At 39.0% G+C, this 23155-nt stretch overlaps 1 protein-coding gene across 1 annotated transcript in view; it reads right to left on the bottom strand.

Annotated features, from left to right (window-relative positions):
* The window catches only part of LOC132779606 (uncharacterized), a 43752-nt gene that overhangs the window by 4795 nt on the left and 15802 nt on the right, over positions 1 to 23155 (bottom strand). Inside the window, exons 12-25 of the mRNA XM_067470532.1 lie at positions 22672 to 22895; positions 21714 to 21846; positions 19827 to 19868; positions 11796 to 11860; positions 11416 to 11504; positions 8840 to 8891; positions 7662 to 7791; positions 5374 to 5585; positions 4344 to 4476; positions 3704 to 3801; positions 2938 to 3067; positions 2422 to 2636; positions 1702 to 1834; positions 513 to 610 (exon numbers count right to left, since the gene is read on the bottom strand). Of these exons, the coding sequence (XP_067326633.1) occupies positions 513 to 610; positions 1702 to 1834; positions 2422 to 2636; positions 2938 to 3067; positions 3704 to 3801; positions 4344 to 4476; positions 5374 to 5585; positions 7662 to 7791; positions 8840 to 8891; positions 11416 to 11504; positions 11796 to 11860; positions 19827 to 19868; positions 21714 to 21846; positions 22672 to 22895 (1754 nt within the window). The remainder of the gene's footprint in view (positions 1 to 512; positions 611 to 1701; positions 1835 to 2421; positions 2637 to 2937; positions 3068 to 3703; positions 3802 to 4343; positions 4477 to 5373; positions 5586 to 7661; positions 7792 to 8839; positions 8892 to 11415; positions 11505 to 11795; positions 11861 to 19826; positions 19869 to 21713; positions 21847 to 22671; positions 22896 to 23155) is intronic.

The raw sequence follows: 23155 nt of genomic DNA, 5'->3' as shown, positions 1-23155 counted from the left end.
TACTGGAGGTCAGGTAAGTTTATTTTAGTTCATTTACATACATCTATAAGCCCATCATCAAAGTTTAACTGATTCAATTATGGGTCAAAAACAACCAACCAAGTAAAGAGGAGTAAATTCCTACTCAGTCCTGAAATGACCGCAAAGGTGGGCCACACTGTGATGATCCATAGAGGACTGTGAAGGAATAAGGAAAATGCGGGAGGCCGACCTGGAATTTTTTCTTCTACACTTATAGGATCCTGGGACTTGGGCAGGAGTACATAATTAATGGGGTTTAACACCATTTTAACTTCTATGGATCCATGTTATGGGAACCAGGGTGTTATATTTTTACAAGGTTTTAGCCTTTTCTGTCAAAGGCTAAACTCCAAATCCCAGGTTTCCATAGCATTGGTCCATAGCAGTTAAAGTGATTCTGCAGGATAGATGCATCCTTAAGCTAAACTGGACCAGTGCAGTATATGAATCCATATACTGCAAGTTAGAATTTCAGGAGAAGAACAACATACTCATTGTGAAAGGCACAATCTCCTATTCCTGCAGACACCTTACAGGTGTTTTTGGTCTCTTCTAGGGTATCAGCAATGTGTTTTTGAAGGAGCTCTTCCTGGAAAAAAAGCAAGGGGATTATTGTTAAATGTCTAAAGTGAAAAAGAGCACAACCAGAAAACGCGTAGATCTCTTTGGGGGAATTCTGAACAGTATCTCTTGAAAATGATATGGTTGTTGTGTGCCTTCAAGTCACTTTTCATTTATGACAAAGCTACTGTGGACTTTTCAAAGGTTTTTTTTTCTGCATTGCCCTTTTCAGCAGCTGATAGAATAAGACTCTCTTAAGGTCACCAGTAGGTTTCATGGTCAAGCAAAAATTCACTCATACCATCATGTCTTGCTGGCTCTGATGATATGGACTAGGGAATAAATATTGTTTTTTGAATGTGATATAGACTAAAGAATAAATAGCAAATCACAGTATAAACAATATATATTGGTGAGGTAATGAAGGCAATCTACTGCAACCTATTATAGTTATTCCTGCATGGTTTATTTACCCATTTCTCTTGACTCTTTATTGTCACTGTTATAATAGATAGATATGCAAGTTCTGGAAGTATAAAGCATTTGAATAGCTCCATATGGATACTGAAGAAGAATAACAGCTTTCTCATGCTACATCTGAATCTCCAAAAAGCAGTCCTGTGCCTTGAGCTTGAAGGTGAATCTTCTAGTAAAATGAAAGTGTTATTGGATGCCTGGCATCAATAGGCAAAAGCTAACCAGAAAACCTATCTGCCAAAGAAAACAAGCATATAAGAAAATGTTATAGCTTATAGTAAAGCCTATATTTTGTTTAGGAAAAAATTAATTACTTGTATTACTGGGAGGGTTGAGGAAGACTGTTGCCCGAAATTCTGCTCCGCTATTGCTAGTCAAAGTAGACAATGAAAACATTTGAAGATGTGAGAGAATCTTCTCTGTGGCTTATCCAAAGCTGTAGAACTCCATTCTATGGGAGTGTTTACTAGCCCTTTCTTTCCTATTTCTGCTAGCAGGTAGAAATTTTTGATTAAGGTGGGTTTTGGATTCATTTTTAAATCACGCATTGGGATAGTGGTACCAATGATTGATAATTTGGCTAACAGTAGTGGCAAAATACCAACAACATGCCCATCCTTTTGTGAAAGTAAAACAACCTACCCATTGGCTGAGGCACTCCTTGGGCTTTTCGGTTTTGCAGCACTTTTCCAACAATTCTTCATAGTCTTCACCAAGCCTCAGAATCAGCTCTGCAGAAAACTCAGGGTGTCTCCTGGCATACTCATAAACAAACCTATACCACAGGGGGAAAAAAACCATGAATGGGCAAGAGCAATAAAAGAAACAATACTAAATTGCAGTGTGCACAATACAATTTCATTATTCCAATAAACTAAGATAATTCTGCTTGTTCTGGACTACACTAAGGTCATTATGTGCCTTCAGATTCCCAGGTTTAATAAACTTATGCTAATGCTCCTTACATACTGAGTTCTGTTCTGCAAGTTTATGAATAGCTGGGATTGAATTTATTCAAAATTATGTAATGATCTCAGGCACAGGTTTTTTGGGGTCTTCTCCCTCTTTCTCTATGTTGCTGAAATTGAGTCCCATGGAGTCTATCACAACTCCTAGCTGGACTCTGTGGGGCTCTGTTTTGGCAGTGTAGAGAAAGGGAACTCAGAGTGCCTTTGGAGGACTCCTCCATGGGGGAATGCCATGGGTAAGATAGACCTGAAGGGGGAAAGGACATGGGATGGCAGTAGATGGATCTCAATGGGAGGGAACAGAGTAAGATGGTTCCCTCCACTGTCCCACACTGTCCTCCCCTTTCCCCTGTTTGTCTGATGAGGTCCTAAATCTATACAGTCTATGCCATACTCTGCCAGGAGAGGGTTTTGGTCCTCAGCATAGCGTGGACACTGGTCTTCCTTGTCCACAAACTCTCTAAGATCTGGAGACAAATCTGCTGGTTTTTCATCGTTTTCCATATTCATAATACAACCATTTTGTTCCAAAAATGGCTTTTTGCAGCAGAGTTCCAATTTAGAGGATAAAATATCTTGATGGCCACAGATATAGGATGTCACATTTGCCTGTAAGAAAAAAAAAGAAAGCAATTACATTAAAAGTTGTACTGTGGGGAATCATAGATGTTCTTTGGAGGTTTGTCTGAGTTTGTAAATATATTACAGATACCTTTAAAAACATTATATTCAGGCATATGTGGAATAGATTGGGAATCCATCTCAAATACTTGAGTTTTAAGCTATAGGAAAATATTTCTTACGGTTTCAACAGTGAAAGGAACTAATACCTCCCAATGGACTTAGAGTACTTCTCTGAGCACTAACTGATCATTTGTTTGCTGTAACTGAGATGAAATTAAATGTTTACCCTTTCAAGAAAGCATTCCAGTGTGTCACCTTTGCAGCACTTCTCCTGACTACGTGCAATTTCTTCAGCCAGTTTATCAATGGTAAGAACTTCTGCCTTTGGAAACTTCTGACTGAGCTGAACAAATTTTCTGGGAAGAAATCAAACAACATATTAATAATAAGCCTCACATTTATTGTCAGATGTATCAGACTCAGACAAACATTCATGCTTTTAACATGACAAATATTTGATGTCTTGCCCCTTTTGTGATTCCCTTCACTTAAAAAAAAGCATTCACAATGGTTAGAATTCTAGATCAATTGGGAAATGGTACACAAACAGGGTTCTGTCCATTGATTAGTCTAATGCAGAGCCTTGCTTGAATTTCTGGTTTACATTTGCATTTACACTTGACTGGTTTCATGAACAGCCATTCCAGTTGTGTACAAACATATATTCCTTTTTTAAAAAACCTCTCCCTCTCCCTGAAATAACATGTCAATTTTTATTTCATACCATAATGTAAATATAGCAGGCTCTGGCTTTGCTGTGGGTAATGGTTTTCTACATTCTAACTCTACAGTTCTGTGAACCCACATGCATCACAGGGAATGTACTTTGTTAGGAGTGACATTGAAAAGAAATATGCATTTGTTCCCTTTCCAAAGTTACTTTCAAAACAACTACCAAGTTATTACCCTCAGATTTACTTTGTTCTAAAAAGTTTTTTTTCATTTTTTTTACTTGCTGAAAAAATAGCTTAAACCCAAACCATTAGACATACACCGCCTTGATAGCTCTTTTCCTAAAGTTCTTCAGGATATGACAGGTGTGCTTCTCCATATGAATGGCTGTCAACAGTTTCTTTCTGACATTTGGGATCTGGGTTAAAAAAAATAAAATATGGTTAAGGCACATTATCAAAAATGTGGACTGGATGCAGACTCTAGAGCAGTGGTTCTCAATCTGTGAGTTCCCAGATGTTTTGGCCCTCAACTCCCAGAAATCCTAACAGCTGGTGGACTGGCTGAGATTTCTGGGAGTTGTAGGCCAAAACATCTGGGGATCCGCAGGTTGAGAAGCACTGCTCTAGAGTAACTCTACTGTAGTCATAGATCTCAAAGTCCAAATTCTTGCCTGCAGGCATAACCAGTTAAAGCACCTTGAATGATTACTATGCAATTTTTGTCTAAAAACAAGCGTGTGCAAGTGTGTTATCTTCTGATGCAATCAGTTCTGCTGATAAATAAATCTTTTGTGTCCTGAAATTTTTCTGAATGTTTACGTGGAATCTCTTTTCTGTGGCTAAGAGAAGAGGGAAACCTGCTGTGTGCGTACTGCATTTGGCTTGATAATTCTTATAGTGGACTATCCAGCTGTGCAAAATTGCAAGACAGAATCTAGATCACAATAGATTATAATACCTTTTCATCCAAACATGAATTTTGGTTGCCTTCCTGGCAGCAGTCTGTCAATACAGCCTTAAGGTCCTGAATAACAGCAAAGGGGACAAAAACACTTGTAAAAGGATTTCTTCTGGCAATCGCATAGAGATAGCTACAAAAAAAAAAAAAAAAAAAAAAAGTTAGTTGCATTACTCTTAATTGTAGTTTATCAGGACACAACTCCACTTTTCTCCTTAGAGTTATTACTCTGACATGTGTCCTTGGTGGATTTCTGGTATAAAATTGTCAAACTGTTAGACAAACTCTCCTTTTCAAATATTTGGAGACTTGATCTCTTTTGCACAGAGCATGTTGCCAGACTTTTAAAAACACCTATGGAGAGCAATCAGGAATATCACCAGCATTGGAAGTATGTGGGGGGAGAAACCCTCAAGAACCTTTGAGATATGTCTGTTATTATAAAAATATTGAATGATTATTTAAAAATAATACGACTGAACAGGAACACCTTGGAAGAGAGTATGAATGGTTGGAATCCTAAAATGTTGCACTCCACATTCTGTTGCATGCCTTGTATTCTCAATATGCAACAGATTTGTAGTTGATAAATATCTGATATAAGACTGAGTAGGAGCCCCCAGTGGCACAGCAAGTTAAACCACTGAGCTGCTGAGCTTGCTGACCAAAAGGTCAGTGGTTCAAATCCGGGGAGCGGAGTGAGCTCCCACTAGTAGCCCCAGCTTCTGCCAACCTAGCAGTTTGAAAACATACAAATGTAAGTAGATCAATAGGTACTGCTCTGGAGAAAAGGTAACAACACTCCATGCAGTCATGCCAGCCACATGACCTTGGAGGTGTCTATGGACCATGCTGGCTCTTTGACTTAGAAATGGAGATGAGCACCAACCCCAGAGTTGGACACGACTAGACTCAATGTCAGGGGTAAACCTTTACCTTTACTTAGACTTCTAGCAGAATTTAATACATTTCATAACATCACAAAAGGAAGTAAATGAAACTAATAATAATAACGGATTGGTTTACATACTGGCTCATTGCTGCAGTGGGATCTTCTTGAAAAGCTTTGCAGCGCTCTTCTGGTGTTGGTTCTTCAAAGGGAGGAAGGAATCCTTGGGTTGCATTTTTATGGGATAGAAAACATTCATTTCTTTCTTCACTGACTTTGCCACAGCATTCAGTAAATCCATATTTGTCACCAAGTCCTTGTTCATTACAAATTTTATCAAAGAGAACAGTTTCCTAAAGATCAGAAACAGAACATTGCTTTAGTTTATTAGTCATATAGATATGTTTTATTGGGATTGCTGTAAGAATCCCAGGTCTGAAATGGACTCAATTCATTCCGAAAGGACCCAAGGCTTACCCAAAGCATTTCCTACCCCAAAACGAAGTTAAAAGTGAAGAGGGAATAAAGCTATAATAACTACTAGGGCTGGGCGGTTTCGTTTCGTTAATTCGTAATTCGTTAAAAATTCATAATTTTTTTGTTAACGAAGCGATAACGAACCATTCTGGAGCAACTTAAAAACAAAACGAATTTTTCAATTCGTTTCGTAAATGCTTCGTATTTCATTATGTATTCGTTTCGTTATTGGTTTGAGGTCGTTTCATTATTATTTCCGCATGTCTGGGGCAAGTTTTATAGTTGTTTTTTGTTTAATTAGTGAAAAATATATATAATATCACACCAACAGTCAACAACAGAGGGAGAGGGAAGCTTCAGAAGTTTTTTTAGCATATTGCGCGATTGCGGCCGCCATTAACAAATCGATTCGTTATTGTTTCGTTATTGTTTTGTAATTTTTTTACCATTTACGAAATTTCGTAAATATCGAACTTTTTTAAAGGAAAATTTCAGAATTCTTTTAAATATCGAAATGCAAAAAACCCCAAAAAACGAATCGATTTTAGAAACAAATTTTTCCGTTGTTACCCAGGCCTAATAACTACTGCAATGCTCTCTATGTGGGGTTGCCTTTGAAGACTGCTCGGAAGCTTCAAATGGTCCAGCGCTCGGCAGCAAGGCACTCAGGGAGCATACAACTCCTCTGTTGCGCCAGCTCCACTGGCTGCCAGTTTGCTACCGGGCACAATTTAAAGTGCTGGCGTTAGCCTATAAAGCCCTAAACGGTTCTGGCCCTACTTACCTCTCCGAACGCATCTCCTCCTATGAACCGACCAGGACACTAAGATCGTCTGGGGAGGCCCTGCTCTTGGTCCCGCCTGCATCGCAGGCGCGCCTGGCGGGGACGAGAGACAGGGCCTTCTCAGTGATGGCCCCTTGGCTGTGGAATGCCCTTCCTGCAGACATCAGATTGCCCCCCTCGCTGTTGGTGTTTCGGAGGAAGGTGAAGACCTGGCTATTCGAACAAGCGTTTGACTAAACAGTGAAATTGAACATAGGAATACGGAACAATGGATAATGAGAGTGGATTCTTATTTTATTGTTGAGGCGTTATGATTGTTATACTATTGTTAATTGTTGATGTTATAATCTGTTTAATTGCATTATACTGTTTTGTGATATTTTGCATTGTTGTGTAAACTGCTTTGAGTCTCCTAAGGGCTGAGAAAAGCGGTATAGAAATAAAGTAAATAAATACATAAATAAATAAATAATTCTCACTGCACTTGCTGCTGTCTGGAGAAGTATAGCCCTTAACTCTTTTCTACATAATAATGTTGTCACTTTGTTTTCCATGCTTGAATGATTTAAAGAGTTAATACATATAGTTCTTTGTAACAATAAAATATAGCACGTGTACCATCTAGATTTTTAGGTAAAGGTAAAGGTTTTCCCCTGATACTAAGTCTAGTCATGTCTGACTCTGGGGGTTGGTACTTATCTCTATTTGTCAGCCAAAGAGCCAGTGTTGTCAAACACCTCCAAGGTCATGTGGTCAGCATGACTGCATGGAGCGCCATTACATTCCCCCTGAAGAGGTACCTTTTGATCTACTCACATTTGCATGTTTTTGAACTGCTAGGTTGGCAGAAGCTGGGGATAACAGCGGGAGCTCACTTCACTCCTCAGATTTGAATCACTGACCTTTGGGTCAGCAAATTCAGCAGCTCAGTAATTTAACCTGCTGCACCACCTAGGGCTCCAGATTTTTTTTAGTTTGCCAATATTTTCTAAGCAGACACAGATGATGACAAATAAGTATGAAAAATCAGGGGGGGGGGGAGGTGAGAATTGAAATTTTAGCCATTTTGGGCATAAAACTAGTCAAATATCAAACTTGGTATTCATGGACCAAACCCATCAGAATAAATCCCAGACATGATCTACAAAGCTAGCTCATAAAAGCTTACCAAGGGCTTTGCACATTCTGGATCTGCTTGTTCATTGGGAATGCATTTCTTTGAAAGTTCAGCAATGCCATTTGTAATTTTCATCACCTCTTCATATGTGGCTCTTTGCACATTCTGGGCAATCAATGCACTAAAATAAAACCCAAGAATATATGTAAGTAGACACAGGCCCGTAGCCAGGATTTTGATTGGGGGGGGGGGTGAGTTTGTTTTGGGGGGGGGGGGGCTGAGTCTGAGTGAAAGAGGGTCTACGCTAGCAAACCTTTTGTATTGTTACCCCAATACCCCCATGCATATGGGATATATTGAGTATGGTGATCAGATCATGATATGAATAAACATAACAGTTTAAATAATAATGCACCAGTAAGGCCTTTTCGCAAACCACCATGAGAATTTCGGGGGGGGGGGGGGGCTGAAGCCCCTCAACCCCCCCCCCCCCCGGCTACATGCCTGAGTAGACAGTTACCACTAGTGAACTGTGTCATATATGAATGCTGAAAAGAAGCAATGGTGTTCTTATTTAAGGTAGCAAAACTAAAGCTGAACAGTGTGGACTGAGAACATGTTGCTTTGGTAGAAAAGGCCAGTTATAGAATCATAGAATCCTAGAGTTGGAAGAGACTTGGTGGGCCATCCAGTCCAACCCTCTGCCAAGAGGCAGTAAAATTGCATTCAAAGCACTCCTGATGGATGGCCACCCAGCCTCTGTTTAAAAGCATCCAAAGAAGGAGCCTCCACCACATTCTGGGGCAGAGAGTTCCACTGCTGAACATCTCTCACAGTTAGGAAGTTCTTCCTCATGTTCAGGTTGAACCTTCTTTCCTGTAGTTTGAGGCCATTGTTTCGTGTCCTAGTCTCCAGGGCAGCAGCAGAAAACAAGCTTGCTCCCTCCTCCCTACGACTTCCTCTCACATATTTATACATGTCTCCTCTCAGTTTTCTTTTCTTCAGGCCAAGGCTGAGAAGTGGCATGAAGGTTACTACTGACCTAACAAATGTAGCACTTTGTTTAAATTCACTCACTGTTTACTTAGTATGATATTATTGTTATCATTCTCTGTAATCATTCTCCTGGTAGCCCCCCCCCCCCCCACTCTCTCTCTAATCCCTCTGTAAATGTTTAGATGAAATCAATAAGGGTCATATCCAGAAACATTGTCCTTTCTTAGACTTACAGATATGTGAATTCAGGAAATGGTTCTCCATGGGTCAGCAATGTAAATCTTTCTGTAAAGACAGTTAGTGTAAAAAACAAAACAAAAAGAGGAAAATGAGTTATTTGTGAGATAATGGTGTTGAGAATAACATAATCAAATGTCTGCTAAAATTAAGAAAGAGCCCACTGCAAGTTGGTGTGTGGCTTCTAAGGACTATTTCATTTTCTTCTCTCCAACAAGGCAGAACAGTCCTGTGCCTGCACAAAGTTGAATCATTCATGCCTGGATGTGCACTGTGATACACAAAGTGTTCCTCATTAAATTTTGTTCAATTATTTTGATGAGGAAGATGGTCACTTCCTCATTTTGGTCAAATTAGAAACTCCCAATTACAAAAAAAGAAAGTGAGCTCACATTTCCTTATATGAAGGAAAGGCACTTTCTTCTTTAAGCAAAACCCGACTGTTGTGAAATTACCTTGTCAGTTAAAGTGCACATGGAAGTGTGATGATCAGATTTGTCAGGATAGACAACATAAATGAAGGCCAAATATGCCTGGCACCCAAGAAATCTCACTTCTGAGATGTCTGCAAACACTTTCAGGCTTTTAGACATCTACCTTTTTGGAAATAGGATGCAATTGAGCTCCTTGCTCAGATTAGTGCTTGACTCTTAAGTGCTGGAATTCATAGTACTAGAACGTCCAAATGACTAATGTCTTCAATAATACCCTACAGAAACCAGGGGATGGTGCTATTGGCAATTTGAAGGACAAACATCATTGCTCCAATTTGTGTTGGTGGAAGAGTGACAATGAGATCTGATGCTCTCAGGATTCCATGTGGTACAATGCAATCTCCCCATCCTTAGCAATCAACCATCCCTAACCTAGTCCATAGAGTCGCATATTTGACTGTTCTTTGTACTTTGTGCTGTAAATGAACATGGAGACTACCTGACAAATAGAAATTTACGAGAATATATAGCATATATCTTGGAACATACCACTTGCAACTGATAGGACATATAATTTAATATAGTAGATTCCTTGCTCTATATTCAGATTGTTTCTCTAGTGTAGACAGAAAGCTTCATTGAGGCTACACCATGTTGAAATTGTCTCCAATATGAATGATCTGCTTTCTCTGTGGGATTGAGAATCATTGCTTAAAATTTACAGAATCGATGTGGAGTAAAGAAAAGAAACAACTCCTGGCAGTATCACCTCTGCATTGTCCTACTCTGTTCTTACACCCCAAATACTACAGCTATTTGACCAGGAGAACATCTGGGGCTGTAAAATAAGTCTGCTTCCCATACACATGTCTGTTACCTCAGAAAACTTAAATAATCTCAGTCTATCAAAATAGCCTTCTTTGCCTCTGATACCACCAGAGAGGCATTATCTATTAATTGTCTTGAGACGGTATCCTTATTTCATGGTAACTTTGCAAGTAGTGGGGGAGAAAAGCATCAGTATGGTCAACACCTATGGTACCCATTTGGAAAACAGATCTCTGGAATTGCCACCTATGTTGTTGTTGTTGTTCATTCGTTCAGTTGTCTCCGACTCTTCGTGACCTCATGGACCAGCCCACGCCAGAGCTCCCTGTCGGCCGTCACCACCCCCAGCTCCTTCAAGGTCAGTCCAGTCACTTCAAGGATGCCATCCATCCATTTTGCCCTTGGTCGGCCCCTCTTCCTTTTACCTTCTACTTTCCCCAGCATAATTGTCTTCTCTAGGCTTTGCTGTCTCCTCATGATGTGGCCAAAGTACTTCAACTTTGTCTCTAGTATCCTTCCCTCCAGTGAGCAGTCGGGCTTTATTTCTTGGAGGATGGACTGGTTGGATCTTCTCACAGTCCAAGGTACTCTCAGAACTTTCCTCCAACACCACAGCTCAAAAGCATCTATCTTCCTTTGCTCAGCCTTCCCTAAGGTCCAGATCTCTCCTCCGTAGGTTACTACAGGGAATACCATGGGTTTGACTATGTGGATCTTTGTTGCCAGTGTGATGTCTCTGCTCTTTACTATTTTATTGAGATTGGACATTGCTCTCCTCCCAAGAAGGAAGATCTTCTGATTTCCTGGCCACAGTCTGCATCTGCAGTGATCTTTGTGCCTAGAAATACAAAGTCTGTCACGGCTCCACATTTTCTCCCTCTATTTTCCAGTTGTCAATCATTCTTGTTGCCATAATCTTGGTTTTTTGATATTTAGCTGCAACCCAGCTTTTGCGCTTTCTTCTTTCACCTTGATTAGAAGGCTCCTCAGCTCCTCCTCGCTTTCGGCCATCAGAGTGGTGTCATCTGCATATCTGAGGTTGTTAATGTTTCTTCCAGCAATTTTCACCCCAGCTTTGCATTCATCAAGGCCCGCACATCGCATGATGTGTTCTGCATACAAGTTAAAAAGGTTGGGTGAGAGTATGCAGCCTTGCCACCTATATTTATATGGAATTAGAATGAGACACAGCTGTGCACAGTATCATAAAGCAGTCTTACATGCAGTACCTTAGCTCTGACCAAAGCATGTTTTGTTTATGATTGAATTATTAATACCCTTTTTTTTGGAGTGGGGAGGAATCATCTTACCCAATAATATCTGCTGTCTTTCTGTCAAGGATTCTGCTTCAGCAAAATTTGCCCAGAAAAGGCAAAACATGCATGTTATCCACTTCATGCTTTATTATGGGCTGGACTGTGTGAGGGAGAAAGAGCAATGGAGTCAATGAAGCTTTTATATCCTGTATCCCCATTCTCAGCTAATGAAAAGCCATTCTAAGTTAATGAAAAGTTAATGTCAGCTAATAATTCACTTTTAAAAGACTATTCACTCTGTTTGCTAGGAACACACATTTCTCCCCAAATACTGGCAAACTGTTGTTTAAAGAATAGGAGTAAACAGACTTTGGCCTTATGATGCTAAAAGAAAGGTTATTGATCTCCTCCTTTAAACCAATCTAATATCTCACTCTTCCTTCAGACTGTTATTTGTGTGATGAATTAAGTTATGAAGAAACTTAGCTGCTTTGTTATTCTGTAAGTAGGAAGAGTCAATCTGCTTTTAATACTTACAGATTGTAATGGCACTGAGTAGGAGGCAGGGAATTTTGCTTCAGAAATAAACTCACCAAAACCCATTTCTCCTTCTCCCTGCCCTTTCCTTCTGAGCTTTTTATTTAGAGCCTGCTTTTTCTTTCTTAAAAGAAACTTAAAGCTGCTTTCTTATTTTATATGAAAGATATAGAAACAATCGCATGACTACCCATTGCAATGATGTTAGAAGATCCTCTTGTATTTCATATACTGGCAGTCCCCATTATGAACGACATTGGTTCTGTAGGTCTTATATATATATATATATATATATATATATAGAGAGAGAGAGAGAGAGAGAGAGAGAGAGAGAGAGGGGGGGGTGGAGGGAGGGAGTTTCACTTTAAATGTACCTATTCCAACAGACCTACAGAACCAATCTCGTTCATAATGTGGACTGCCAGTATATGAAATATATATAGGCATTGGACAGTATTGGGTTTTTATTTATTTATAGATTTATCAATCATAAATAAAATTATGCACCCCTGGTGGCACAGTAGGTTAAACCTCTGAACTTGCTGACCAAAAGGTTGGTGGTTTGAATCTGGAGAGTGGGGTGAGCTTCTGCTGTTAGGCTCAGCTTCTGCCAACCTAGCAGTTCAAAAACATGCAAATGTGAGTAGATCAATAGATACCACTTCTGCAGGAAGGTAATGGCACTTCACGCAGTCATAGCAGCCACATGACCTTTGAGGCATCTATGGACAATGCCAGCTCTTAGGCTTAGAAAATGGAGATGAGCCCCCCCCCCCCCCCCCCCAGACTCAGACTCGACGGGAAACATGTTGTCAAATATTTTCATGGCTTGTTGTGGAAACAAACATTGGTGATAAAGTTTTAGTGGAGGCACCTTCGCCATGATAACTGTTCTGTCACGCGCTGGGCCTGTAAAGAATTTCCTTTAGAACAGGACGTGCAACCTTTGCCCAGCAGGAAGCCAGGGGGCCCAAGGAGAAGTTCTCAGAGGTTTTCCACCACAAATGATCTTTAGATGGCTTGTGAAGTATAACAAAGTCTTTTATTAATGAACAATCAAACAGAAACTTCTCTTGTCTTCAATAAAGCTAAACAAATGCTTCCAGGCTTTATGCAACTGGTGGCTTCCTAATCTTGCCCACGAAGGACAGGCAACTGTCTTCAATAACTTCTTCTTTACTTTAAAGGAAAATCCCCCTTTTAACTTCTCCCAGGCTGACTGTAATCTAACCCTTACTGATGTGGGCTCCACTACCGGGTCGAACTGCGTCTCGAAGCACCAAGTGGACCTACCAGTAAAGGTTTAGATATTATCCAGCTGGAGTTCTTTGATCTTTAGGGCTGTTTTCCTGGAAATCTTTGGAGACTCTTAAGGGTTGAAGCTTTTGTACAGGGGAAGCTTGCACACGTCCTGTACATTAGCTTTCCTTGCTGAGACTAACTAAAAATGGCTCCCTTCTCTTCCCAACTGCTCTGAGCAAGGGGCGGAACCAAAACTTAAAGATGATTGACAGGTGACTTGCCCTATGACTGCAACCAAAGGAAGCCACCTATCTGCAGAACCCCTGGAACCTAGGACTGCAAGCAAACATTTAATACAAAGCAAATAAAGTCGGAGCTCCTGGTACAGCCGTACCAGCACAATAACTCTTGTAGGGGTGAATTCTTCATCTGAGGCATAGGCTTCTCTCACTTCCTGTTGTTTCCCCTCATTCTTAACTGTGAGTCATTTGTAAGTCAGATGTTTGTAACTTGAAGACTACCTGTATATACGTAAATATTAGGCCTGGGTAACAATGCAAAAATTTGTTTCTAAAATCGATTTGTAATTGGGGGTTTTTTTTGTTTCGATATTTAAAATAATTACAAAATTTTCCAAAAAAAAAGTTCAGTATTTACGAAATTTCGTAAATATTTACAAAACATTTTGTAAAGATGGCGCCCTTTTTTTTTCAATATTTTTTAAATATTTTTTAAATTTAATTATTAATTTAGTAGAATAGGGAGGAGAAATTAAAATTATTATTAAGGAGGGAAGGCAGGCACTCACTCTGGCGGGCCCTCTCGCTCGCCGCTCGCTCGCCCCTCTCGCTCGCCGCCCGCTCGCCCCTCTCGCTCGCCGCTCGCTCGCCCCTCTCGCTCGCCGCCCGCTCGCCCCTCTCCCTTCCAAGGAAAAGTAAAAGCTCGCCCTCTCAGCAAGCATCGGCAGGCGGCCATCTTACGTATTTCCGAAATGGACGGAAATACAACATTTTTTGGCGCCTGCCGTTTCGATATTTAAAAACACTTCCAGGTTAAAAAAAAAGTTTTGTAATCGTTTCGTAATTCAAAAATTAACGAATTTTTAAACGAATTACGAATTAACGAAACGAATTGCCCAGCCCTAGTAAATATCTCGTAAATAGAACAGCATTAGAAAAGCCACTGAATTTTGGTGGTAGCTGCAGCAGTGGCAGAGGTAGATGGATGTACCAATTTCTGAAGGATTACAAGTCAATTCAGATTCCAGTCTGAAGAAATTGCCCTTCTCTGCTAGACACATTTGCTGTTCAGCAAGGGTAGTTCTACATGACAATAACTGCTTTGGGAGAAGACTTAGGAAGGGAAAATTGAGTATTGGTGGACAGCAAAAGAGATTTAAAAATGAATTTACAGCTAACCTTAAAAAGTGGCATAAACACTGAGAACTGGGAATCCCTGAACCTCATGTATTCTAACTAGAGTTCATCTTTTACCAACAGTGCTAGGAATTTTGAAATGGCTCAAATAAAGGGCGAAAGGGAGAAACACTACCTGCAAAGTAACCCCCGGTGGCACAATGGGTTGAGCCCTTGTGCTAGCAGGACTGCTGGCTGAAAGGTTGGTGGTTTGAATCCGAGGAGTGGGATGAGTTCCCATCTGTCAGCTCCAGCTTCCCATGTGAGGACATGAGAGAAACTTCCCACACAATGGTAAAACATCTAGGCATCCCCTGTACAATGCCTTTGCAGACAGCCAATTCTCTCACACCAAAAGCAACTTGTAGTTTCTCAAGTAGCTCCTGACACAAAAAACGCCCATCTAATAAGGACACCACCTCAAGACAATTAATATTTTTCCAAAGCACAGTGTAGAGAGGGTGAAAAATCTGTGGAAAAAAGAAGAGTCCTACTCAGCTCTTAAGACCAAAAAATCTTAAATGGGTGGGAACTGAGATGGTGAGACAACTTCCAAAAGGCCAAAGAGGCTACTGAGGACAGAGAAACCTTGAATAACACCCACTTCTCCCTCATTCCTTGATGTGCTCAATACCATGGTATAATTTAACTTGGCCTCCTTCCATTGAAGGCCATCAAAAATGCTTTCCTCAGCTAGCAATTATATTAATTTAGTCTGATTCAGGTATAAATAAGATAAACACACATGTGCTTCAAGATATCAGCAGATAGAACTAATAATAATCTTGTAATAGATTTAATTGCTGATGCAGTTAGGATGGCAGCTAGCCAAATACTCCGTTGGTCTTTGGGAGTGATAGCATTTTTTTTGATGGCCTAAATGGGTATATGTGTGCATAATATTATTTAAGATATCCAAAGAGGCTGATCATTAGGCTTGGGTGATCCAGTTCGTTAATTTCGTAATTCGTTATTAATTCGTGTTTAAATTAGCTTACGATCCAGTATCGAGCCATGCAGAAATAGTGTGAGGAGTAATTAAGAATCGAAACAATTTTTCCTATTTTCATAATTATTTTCGTAATTTTGTAATTATATTTTATAATATACAATTATAATATAATATATAATAATATAATGTAATATAATAATATTATAATAATATAATATACATTATATATTATATTATATTACATTATATTATTATAATACTATTATATTATAGTATTGTATATTATATTATTATATTATATATTATATTACTATATTATTATTATATTATATTATAATTGTATATTATAATATAATATATGTAATATATTATAATATAATGTAATATATATAATATAATATATTATAATATAATATAATATATTATATATATTATATATATGTAATATAATATACAATAATATAATATAATAATACAATAATATAATATACAATAATATAATATAATCATATTATAATATAATATACAACAATATAATATAATCATATAATAATAATATAATATAATATAATATAATATAATATAATATAATATAATAATATAATATAATATAATATAGTTGTTGTTTGTTTTATCACACCAACAGTCAACAACAGAGGGAGAGGGAAGCTTCAGAAGTTCCCCCTGTCCCGTTTGGAGGTTTTTTTTTTAGCATATTGCGCAATCGCGTTCGCCATTAACGAATCAATTCGTAATTTTACAAAATTTCGTATATTTCGAATTTTTTTAAAGTAAAAGTTCGGAATTCTTTAAAAAAACGAAATGGAAGGGCCCCCTAAAAACTAAATGAGTTTAGAACCAAATTTTTCCGTGGTTACCCAAGCCTACTGATCATTATTCCAAGCAAATATCCTGAGATTCCAATAGTTAAGATCATTCAAGTAGTGCAGAAAATCATTCTTTTTGCAAGTGTTTAAGAAACAACATGCATTATTAGCCAGAATTCTAATATGCACTTATGATTATATCTAATGAGACGTCAAATAGATGGACTAGTTTGCATTTGACATTTTTGCTACCACCCAAATATTCAGGTGGATAACTGAATTCTGGTCTACACATTAGTCTCCAGGAGGTGCTGAACCTTTGAGATCGTCTAATCAGTCTTAATCATGAATTTTAAACTCGTCTTGTGTTTTAATCTTTGTTATGTGTATTTTTATAAGCATTTTTGTGAAGTCTTAGTTCTGCCTTCTCCTCTCCTCTGCTTTAATTCTCCCCTGTTTATAGGCTTTCCCAATAGTGTAGACCTTCCTTTGTATTAGTTTCTGGGTGGAGCTTAAAACATCCCTCAGGGACCTGCCTCAGTTGGTTTGTTCCATTTCTCCACAGAGTTCTTTGCTGGACTCCTCCTCTTTTCTGAAGTAGAGCCTTAGAAGCCTGGATATTGTCTGGAATTTTAGGCCTAGCAGTCCAAATAGGCATTCTTAGCACTTTCTTATGCTGCTGCATTTAGCAGTATTTTATACCAACAGTGCAAAGGACAACAGAAGCTTTTGTACAGCCTAAGCTTCACAGGAAAGAAGATTAAGGCAGTTTATAACCATCGCTTTGCACCAGAGGCAAAAAAGACTTTCAAAGACCTCAGAAAGATGCCTGCAACCAGCAAATTCTCCTTTTGTGATGTATTGTTTTAAGTTATACTATGATAGTCCTGGATGGAGTTTACCCTTTATTCATCTTGTTTCAGTAAACTCATTTGTTTATATTTTCACCTTGCCTCAAAGTGCTGCTGTCTGCTAAGAGCCTTAATCTTAACAGAAGGTATCGGTTAGCCTCAGAGTAAAGTCAGACATATAGCTTTCCCCAAAGGCTTGGGCATGCCATCATAAATTTGTAGAAAGATATTTAATATATGTATTTTATAGAATGTTTATCAGGCTTGAAATATTAAAGTATCTGTATTACTAATAACAATCCATGTGACAGTCCTTGGATCTACACACACCAAGTTATCCTGCTATAGTTTGAAATTGATCGGAAAAGCTCTCTTAAAAAGTCTTTAAAACTAATTTAAATTGTATATAAGCTGTGAAATTAGGAAATCTTGTATCACAAAGAATTCCTTCTGGTGTAACCTTTCTGTTATGTGAATAGCTCTGGGCTATCCAGTTAACTTGAAATACCTTAGTTATATCAGATAAGCTCATAATGAAGGGTATGTCATTGCTAGTCACAGTCCTTCTGAAACTTCAGGGCAGTATGGAAATGAAAGGAGGCCGTCTTGAAGGCTCCTCTCATACAGTGTTTGGCTTCTTTTTGAGCCATAATAAATACAGATAAGATTCCAACCTTATGTGAAAGTATTAAAATGAATTCTCAGGGCACTTCTACACTGTCATATAATCCAGTTTTTCAAAACAGGTAATCAACATTAACTGCTTTGAACTGGATTAGGTGAGTCTACACTGCCATATAATCCAGTTCAAAGGGGATGATCTGGATTTTATATGGCAGTGTAGAAGGGGCCTCAGTGGTACCAAATATGGGATTTTTAAAGGGATTCTTTGTCAGTTGATGTGAGATCCTGAGATGTAGTTAATTTAGGAATGCTGTATTTATGCTATGAAATCATTCTTCCTATCAATGGGAAATAATCTTACCCTCTATTTCTGTGTTGGGAACCATAAAATATCTTAAGGTAAAGGTTGTTTCCTGACATTAAGTCCAGTCATGTCTGACTCTGGGGTGTGGTGCTCATCTCCATTTCTAAGCCGAAGAGCCAGCGTTGTCCGCAGACACCTCCAAAGTCATGTGGCCGGCATGACTGCATGGAGCGCCATTAAAATATCTTACTCCTCCCATATTAATCATATTAATTATTATATTAATTAATCCCAGTATTAACTGGGTATTGAACAGTCCTGTGGTTTTCCCCACATGTTACTTTCATGTAATGCACAATAATGGGCTGCCAGCTTCACTATTCATCACAGACATTCTGTCACTTTTACCTGTGGCTGCATTTTTCAGACCACAACAAAACTCTGCTATTTTCTTTCAATAACTTCTCAATAACCTCAATACTATTGTGATAAATGATTTCTGTAGCTATTATTTTCTTGTTCCCTTTTACTAGCCTAACACAATCCTTCTTTTTTCTATATTTTAAGTGTTACATTTTGATTGCGTAGACTTTACAACAAAACCCAAAGGGAAATGGTTTTGTCCTCGCTGTGCCCAGGAGAAGAAGTAGAAGAAGAGAACGTTTCATATATTCATGTTTGATCTCCTTTATACCACTGGTGTCATTGGGAAGCAGGCCCATAGCCAGGAGTTTGTTTCAGGGGGAGGGGGGGGGGCTGAGTCTGAGTGAAAGAGGGTCTATCCTAGCAAACCTTTTGTATCGTTACCCCAATACCCCCATGCATATGGGATATATTGAGTATGGTGATCAGATCATGATGTGAATAAACATAACAGTTTAAATAATGCACCAGTAAGGCCTTTTCGCGAACCACCATGAGAATTTAAGGGGGGGGGGGCTGAAGCCACTCAAGCCCCCCCCCCCCCCCCCCCCGGGCTACATGCCTGTTGGGAAGAGTTAAGTGAAATAAAGAGTTAAGTGGGGCAAATTAGTTTATGAAGAGGAAAAGTCAGCAGTTACTTCTTGACTTCTGCTTTCCCAAGTCAATGAACTGCATCACCATCTCTCTTGCCCTCCCTCCACACACACAAATAGACACATCACCCCATACTGCACATACTCCACAACAGGGAAGGTTTTGTTTAAAGATTTTATTCATTCTTGATAGTAACACTGTCGTAAGACATGAAAGTTACATAGGAATCAAATCCTTGTTTCCTTTCAATCAGAAAGTTGGCACGTGATAAAACAGCAAGCAACCTAGGGTGCGTTAGCTTATTAGGAATTTATCTCCAGCATTCTCCTTTTGCTGAGCTGAAAGAAAATAAGAAAAAAAATTATACATGGGACAAAAATAGGAGTGTGCATTTAAATTAACTTGCAAAAACCTTTTGAGAAATTGTGTTATATATGAAGTTCTAAGAAATTATTCATAGGCAAATCATGAATGGAGGCAAAGAAAACTGATTTACAGTCAGTCCTCTGCATCCATGAATTCTGTATTCAGAGATTCATTTGTTGATTGAAAACAGCACATTAAGTGCAATGAATTAATTTTCAACAAGGTATTTTCCAATAATGCGCTCCTTCTTTTGGCATGATCAGTTTAATATAAATGAGACATACTTCTTGAGACATATGTCCACACTAGCTCACCTCAGATGTTTTAAGCCTCTCCAAGAGCAGCCTTAATCCGTTCAATCAATTTAGGGCTCTAGAGGGAGAGAGGAGGGAAGGATGAAGAGATGCAATATTTGAGATATTTTGTGGTATCCCCATCTATTTCACAAGTTTCATAATGTGAACAGGATAGTTCTACAGACTTTATGAAACACACAGTGTATATGTAGGAGTACTTTGCCCCCTAAATAAAGTTGCAGGAGGGGCAAATATATGTGGTGATGTGGCTATATAATTTCTTCCACAATTTATTGTTAGGGATCTCCAGTATGTCTCCATATAAGAAGACTCTACATCAGTGTTTCTCAACCTGGGGGTCAGGACCCCTGGGGGGTTGCGAGGGGGTTTCAGAGGAGGTCGGCGGAGACCATCAGAAAACACAGTGTTTTCTGTCAGTCATGGGAGTTCTGTGTGGGAATTTTGGCCCAATTCTATCATTGTTGGGGTTCAGAATGCTCTTTGATTATAGGTGAACTATAAATCCCAGCAATGGCAACTCCCAAATGTCAAGGCCTCGTTTCCCTAAACTCCACCAGTGTTCCCATTTGGGCATATGGAGTATTCATGCCAAGTTTGGTCCAGATCCTTCATTGATTGAGTCCACAGTGTTCTTTGGATGTTGGTGAACTACAACGCCAAAACTCAAGGTCAGTGCCCACCAAACTCTCCCAGTATTTTCTGTTGGTCATGGGAGTCCTGTGTGACAAGTTTGGTTCAATTCCATCATTGGTGGAGTTCATAATGCTCTTTGATTGTAGGTGAACTATAGTCCCAGCAACTACAACTTCCAAATGACAAAATCAACCCCTCAACCCCACCAGTATTCAAATTTGGGTGTATTGGTGCCAAATTTGGTCCAGTGAATGAAATTACATCTTGCAGATCAGATATTTACATTATGATTCATAAAGGTAGTAAAATTACAGTTATCAAATAGCTACAAAATGTTATGGTTGGGGGGTCACCACAACATGAGGAACCATATTAAGTGGTCATGGCATACGGTTGAGAACTACTGGTGTACATTAATGTTGACTACAAAGGATAACTTGTCTGTAGAAGTCATTTAAACTCTGGGAGATGACATTTCTGGGAGATGACACCGCAGTGAGTCGCCCCTGGGCTGAGAATTGCGGTATATAAGCGAAGTAAATAAATAAATTAATTAATTTCAGTTCTGCTTCTTAATTGTAATCATCCAATTAATGAGATCATCTTCTCACTATCTTCAAAGCACACTTGTGCCTATTGAAACAAGCAACACTTTCCATAATCTATCAAAAAATAAGTTGCTTGGAGAATAGTTTCCTACTGACATGGACACATTCACATGTCTATGAGACACCCACCATGTTTGACCTCATCAGATAGGGCTGTTTTCATCAGCATATGCCAGTTCTGCTGTAGTTTAGCCTTGGAGCCCGTTGGCTCCCACTCCACAATATACAGCCATGTCCAGGGAGGAAGAGGCATGGCTAAACTACAGCAGAACTGGCGTATGTCACCATGGTGGCCACATAGGAGGCTTCCTGTGTTGCATAAGCAACAATGGGGGGAAGCTGGATGACAGACATCCCCCCCATGGGATTTGGTTTAGGTAAATTGGGTGATGTGGGGCATGGTGATGGGTTCCCCATGCCCCCTAATGTGCAGTACCAGATTTGCCATGATCCGTGGTGATTCTGGTGGCCAATAGGATGAGATCTTTTGTCTCTGAAAAGGAGATCAGAGTCCTAAAATTACAATTCTATGGAGACCTAAGAACAAGTGAACATAGTGGATGTATTTTATGGGGCTCCAAATGTTAAATGAAAAAAAAATGTCCTAGGTATATATCCTTTACACACACACACACACACACACACACACTCACACATACCTCTTCAGTGAAACATCCATCATGGTTTTCAGCTTCACAACATTTTGTTACCACGCCATTGAAATCCACAATAGCAACTGCAAGTTGCTCGTCTGAGATGTCGAACTTGTGTTTAATCAAATTGACAAGCAGCCTGTAATGAGAAGAAGAGATATTCAGTTAGTTAGTCAATCTTTCTACTACCAGAAACCTTTTACACAAATGATCAAAATGACTTATTTTTTAAAATTCTCTTTAGACTCATCACTCTCATGTTAAAGGCAAGACAACTGATGGGGGTTAATAAACATGCAATTTAATCTTTTTAAGTCAAGGCAATCTGTATTGGTAAGAACAAATAACTGAACAAAATATTTTTTCTTGCATTTTTAATTTTGAAGTGGTAGAAAGGTCAAGAGAAAGTAGTGAGGAGAGGTGAATCCTCAACTGGGTCACTTCAGTAGCACATCTTCACAGATATTGTGATATGCTGAAATATGTGTTTATTATCCTATATCAACAGGGCTTTTGCTTCTATAGAAAGAAAATGTGCTCCACCAAGAAAAATAGAAATAGAAAAAGAAGGCCCCAAGGAAATAAACAAGCAGAGATTTGAGAAGACAGCAAGAGAATGGAAATAATAGGTCATTCATTTAAAGGGGCTTTCTGAATGACTGAGACAAGGGCCCCATCTACACTGTCATGTAATGCAGTTTGAAATGGAATTATATGGTAAGTGTAGACTCAAATAATACAGTTCAATGTAGTTAAATCAAATTATTTAAGTTTACATTGATCATAAAATGCAGTTTCAAACAGCCTTAAATGGCAATGTAGATGGAAGCTGAGTGGTCAGCTAGAGAAGGAAAAAGCTAAAAAATTAAATTTAAGGATGTTTAGAAAGAACAGAAGGGACACTGACTTCAGTTCATGTACTGATTGATTAGAAAGAGCTAGTCAAGCACTTTGGCTTTCTTACTCTTGTTTCATTGATCGCTGTTCTTCTTCTTTAGCAGCACAATAGTCTCCATGGAAGGTGAACAATGCAGGATCAAATGCAATAGGATGAAATTCTGCATCAGCTGCTAAGTTACTGAAGCACTCACGGCGTTTCAAGTAGGAGTCACCACAGCATTTGCAAATTTGTTTGTTGATGTGATGTTCTTCATGTCTCTCGCAGATAGCTCCTATTGCTAGATCCGCCTTGAAGGAGAGGGAAAGAGAAAAAGAAGAACATAATTTTAACTGAAAAATAAATAGAGGTGCATACCTTACAGTTTATGTAACATTTCACATTAGTTATTTTATTTTATTTTATTTTTTGAGAAACTGCAAGTCACTTCTGGTGTGAGATAACTGGACGTCTGCAAGGACATTGCCCAGGGGACACCCGGATATTTTGATGTTTTACCATCCTTGTGGGGGGCTTCTCTCATGCCCCCAGATGGGGAGCTGGAGCTGAC

Source organism: Anolis sagrei, chromosome 6 (assembly GCF_037176765.1).
Source record: "Anolis sagrei isolate rAnoSag1 chromosome 6, rAnoSag1.mat, whole genome shotgun sequence".
Taxonomy (NCBI): Eukaryota; Metazoa; Chordata; class Lepidosauria; order Squamata; family Dactyloidae; genus Anolis; species Anolis sagrei.
The sequence above is the reverse complement of the archived record's forward strand: the minus strand, read 5'-3'. Positions and strand labels throughout refer to the sequence as shown.